General features: G+C 38.6%; 1 protein-coding gene across 1 annotated transcript; it reads left to right on the top strand.

Annotated features, from left to right (window-relative positions):
• Positions 1 to 554: 554 nt before the first annotated feature.
• LOC123653117 (glutamine synthetase-like) lies at positions 555 to 3,040 on the top strand. Its single transcript, XM_045587550.1, has 2 exons — positions 555 to 1,027; positions 3,036 to 3,040. Exons 1-2 carry the CDS (start codon positions 562 to 564, stop codon positions 3,038 to 3,040), a joined length of 471 nt encoding a protein of 156 aa, XP_045443506.1. The 5' UTR covers positions 555 to 561.
• The last annotated feature ends 834 nt before the right edge of the window (positions 3,041 to 3,874 follow it).

Genomic DNA, 3,874 nt, shown 5'->3' on the forward strand with positions numbered 1-3,874 from the left:
GGAGAGTTTCTGAGTAATGTAAATTCACTATGCACGAATGATGACGAGTGCAATTATGCCCACTTTATGGTAAATGTCTACTATAGGTAAACGGAAAAAATACTTTAAAGAAAATACCATGTGTGTATATGCCTGTTTTATTATTCACATACAAATCTGTAATTAGGAAGTCTTGAATGAAGATCACTATTACTCCAGGATAGACCCCATTTGAATTAATCTCCTATATAACATTCAATAAAAAATTACTAGTTGTGCTAGAAGATAGAAGAAATACTAAAAAACTAAGAGAGAAAAAACAGACATTGGAATAGACCAGAAGTAATAATATACTTTAAAATACAACTATGATTAATATATTTAAGAACATATCAGAAAAGATAGAAAGTAGGGGATGGTGAGGGTAAGGGGGAGCGATCAATAGAGAAATAAAATATATATAAAAAACACAGAAATCCTGGAACTAATAGATACAATGATTGAAATTAAAAACCATATTAAATCTAACGGTTGGTGATAAGCTCTGCATATCCGGATTGATGGTTCTGGAGAAGGACTGCGATGCAAGACCAGGATCTGGACAGTGAGCCCAGGAGTACAGAAGAGTTGCCCGAGTGGAATTTTGATGGCTCTAGTACTATGCAGTCTGAAGGCTCCAACAGTGACATGTATCTTGTTCCTGCTGCCATGTTTTGGGACCCTTTCCACAAGGAACCCAACAAGCTGGTGTTCTATGAAGTCTTAAAGTGCAACCACAATCCCGAAGAGGCTGATTTAAGATATACCTGCAAACGGATAATAGACATGGTGAGCACTCAGCATCCCTGGTTTGGAATGGAGCAGAAGTATAGTCTCATGGGCACAGATGGGCACCCTTTTGGTTGGCCTTCCAATGGCTTCCCTGGACCCCAAGGTCCATGCTACTGCGGCGTGGGGGCAGACAGAAGCTACGGCAGAGATATGATGAAGGTTCACTACAGGGCCTGCTTGCCCACTGGCGTCAAGATCACAGGGACTGCCCTAACCGGTTTGGCTCAGTGGATAGAGCATGGGCCTGCAGACTCAAGGGTCCCAAGTTCAAGTCTAGTCAAGGGCATGTACCTTGGCTGCAGGCACATCCCCAGTATGGGGCAGCTGGCAGGAAGATGCCCTCTTACCTGCCAACTGTGACCCCTTCACAGCAATCTGCTTCCCTGGCCTGGGGCTGATTGCCCTCACTGGGAGGCAAGCTCAGCATAAAGGAATGGGATGGGTAGCCCTACCTTCGAAGAAAAAGTTCTCCTTGCTTGGACCTCCATTCATAACACAAATCAGAGTAGTGTTTTCATATTTAAATGCAAAAACAAACAAACAACAATATGTGTGTGTGTGTGTGTGTGTGTGTGTGTGTGTGTGTATGTGTCTGTGTGCGCACGCACAGATATATGTGCTTTTCCTAAAGGAGAAAGCCCATTCTGGTCACTGGGAACCAAATTTGAGGCAAATTAGAAATAAGGCTCTCCTTTTGAGGAGGTAGGGGTTGAGGGTGACAGTGCTTGGAAAATTGGCTGTTATGGGCTGTCAAACCATCACTACCATGTACGGGTTTATCTGTGCCCTTCTGGACACGGGTGGGCTAACAGGAGCAAACAGCAGCAGTCACCTGAGGCCTGTGACTTTGGTTTATAAAAATACATGTGTGCACAGGGGTTTAGAAATATGAGTTGGCTGGTCGACTTGAACATGTATGTTACTGACAAGGGGGGATTGGGTTATTTTCTGGGGGACGAGCATACCACTAAGACAGGCCTTTTGATGTATTAAAAAAATTTTTAAAGCAAAACCAGTTTAGATTTTAATCATATTTGCAGGGATTTGAAGTCTCTCACAGAACTGCTTCTTTGCTTCCACTGTCTCCTTCCTGTCTCATTTTAGTGGGGAGGGGACAGAACTGGGGTTAAACACTTACAATTTTGTATCCTGGTGTCTGTTCTGAATGTAAAATATTCCTTTTTGTTCGTTAAGATTCTGAGGAGTTATTTTTCCTTTTATAATAATAAAAAAATCCCACCTTCAAAAACAAAAGAAATTAAAATTAAAATGAGAGAGCACTGCTCACCTGTCAGGATGGCCCAGGTCCAGAACACTGACAGCACCATTGCTGGAGAGGAAGAAAGCAGGAGCTTTCCTTCACTGCTGGTAGGAAAGCCAAATGGTTTAGCCACTTTGAAGGATGGTTTGGCAGTTTATTACAAAAGCCATCATGAGGAGGACTGAGAACTATCTGCAAGCAACCGCATAAACACACCTTGCAGACTTTCATGAAATAAATCAGATACAGTACAATAATTGCTGCATGATTTCATTTCATCAAGTTCAAAAGCAGGAACATAAATCTATAATGATGGCAATAGTAACCGGTTATACTGGGGGCTATCATTTGGAGGAAATGAAGAGACACTTCCAGGTGCTATTAATGTCTTATATCTTGACCTGGGTAGTGGTCACATTTTATAAAATTTTATTGAGCTGCACATTTAAGATTTGTACACTTTTCTGCTCTTATATTAGGGGCTTGTGGGTATAATCCTTCTGAAATGTCCCAGTGCTATACCAATTTGAGGTTATATTAAAATTGTTTTATTTTTGTACATCAAAGTAATTTTAATTCAGGAAAATCAAGAGATAGCACAGAAAAAAAAATGTGTCAGCAGTTAAAAATAATTACACAGTAACAGAAAATTAAAAAAAAATAATAAAACCCTAAATTGTGATTTAAGCAAAAGGGAAGTGTTTGGGTATCTGTTTGAAGTACTTGTGTGTGCATGTATGTCTGTCTTTCAATGTAGGATAATAGCTATATACATGACATTTATAAATGTAAAGTTGAATATCAGAAGAAATAGCTAAAAATTTTTAATTTCTGATTCGCTGATAATAGAGAAGGATGACATAGAGCAGGGATTGACATTTACTGAAAAGGATCACATACTACATATTTTAGCCTATGCAGACCATATGGTCTCTAATGCAAATATTCCCCTCTGTCCTTCTAGTGTGACATTCACCAGGTACAATATGGAAACAAATGGCCGGGACCGGTTTGGCTCAATGGATAGAGCGTCGGCTTGGGGACTGAAGGGTCCTGGGTTCGAATCCGGTCAAGGGCATGTGCCTTGGTTGCGGGCATATCCCCAGTAGGGGGTGTGCAAGAGGCAGCTGATCGATGACTCTCTCTCATCGATGTTTCTAACTCTCTATCTCTCTCCCTTCCTCTCTGTACAAAATCAATAAAATATATTTAAAAAAAAAAAAAAAAAAAAAAAAAAAAAAGAAACAAATGGACTTAGATGCCGTGTTCCAATAAAACAGCTGGTGGGGTATAGTTTGCTAACCTCTAGGAGAAGATGAGTAATTTTTATAATAATCATAATGTTATTGTTTAACTTTTAAGTTATATGATCCTTTGAACATAATAAAATTATTTCAAAGAAAATATATCTTAATATATTTATAGCACCATTAGAAGTAGTTTTCATATAGTTCCTCCTGTAACCCTTGAAATTATTTTAAAAACCAACGTTCCATTTGCATATGTTTAAAAATCCATCTAAAAACCTTGATCATACATTTCAAATGGTGGGAATTCCATTATGTTATAAATATTGTCATTTAAAAATAAAACTAGTATACTAATCTTATAAATGTAGCCAGTGAAGACACAAAATGGCCAACAAGCACATGAAAAGATGGTCAATGTCACAAATCATGAGGGAAATGATACTTCTGAAACAACTATCAGAATGAGATATCACTTTATACCTGTTAGGATGGCTATTATTTAAAAAAAAAATGAGTGTTGGTGAGGATGTGGAAAAATTGAAACATTGAATAC

This window comes from Pipistrellus kuhlii, unplaced genomic scaffold, assembly GCF_014108245.1.
Source record: "Pipistrellus kuhlii isolate mPipKuh1 unplaced genomic scaffold, mPipKuh1.p scaffold_m20_p_1, whole genome shotgun sequence".
Lineage (NCBI taxonomy): Eukaryota > Metazoa > Chordata > Mammalia > Chiroptera > Vespertilionidae > Pipistrellus > Pipistrellus kuhlii.

Bases quoted from the DNA above. Each gene is read 5' to 3' on its own strand.
- LOC123653117 (XM_045587550.1), top strand. From the start codon at position 562: ATGCAAGACCAGGATCTGGACAGTGAGCCCAGGAGTACAGAAGAGTTG.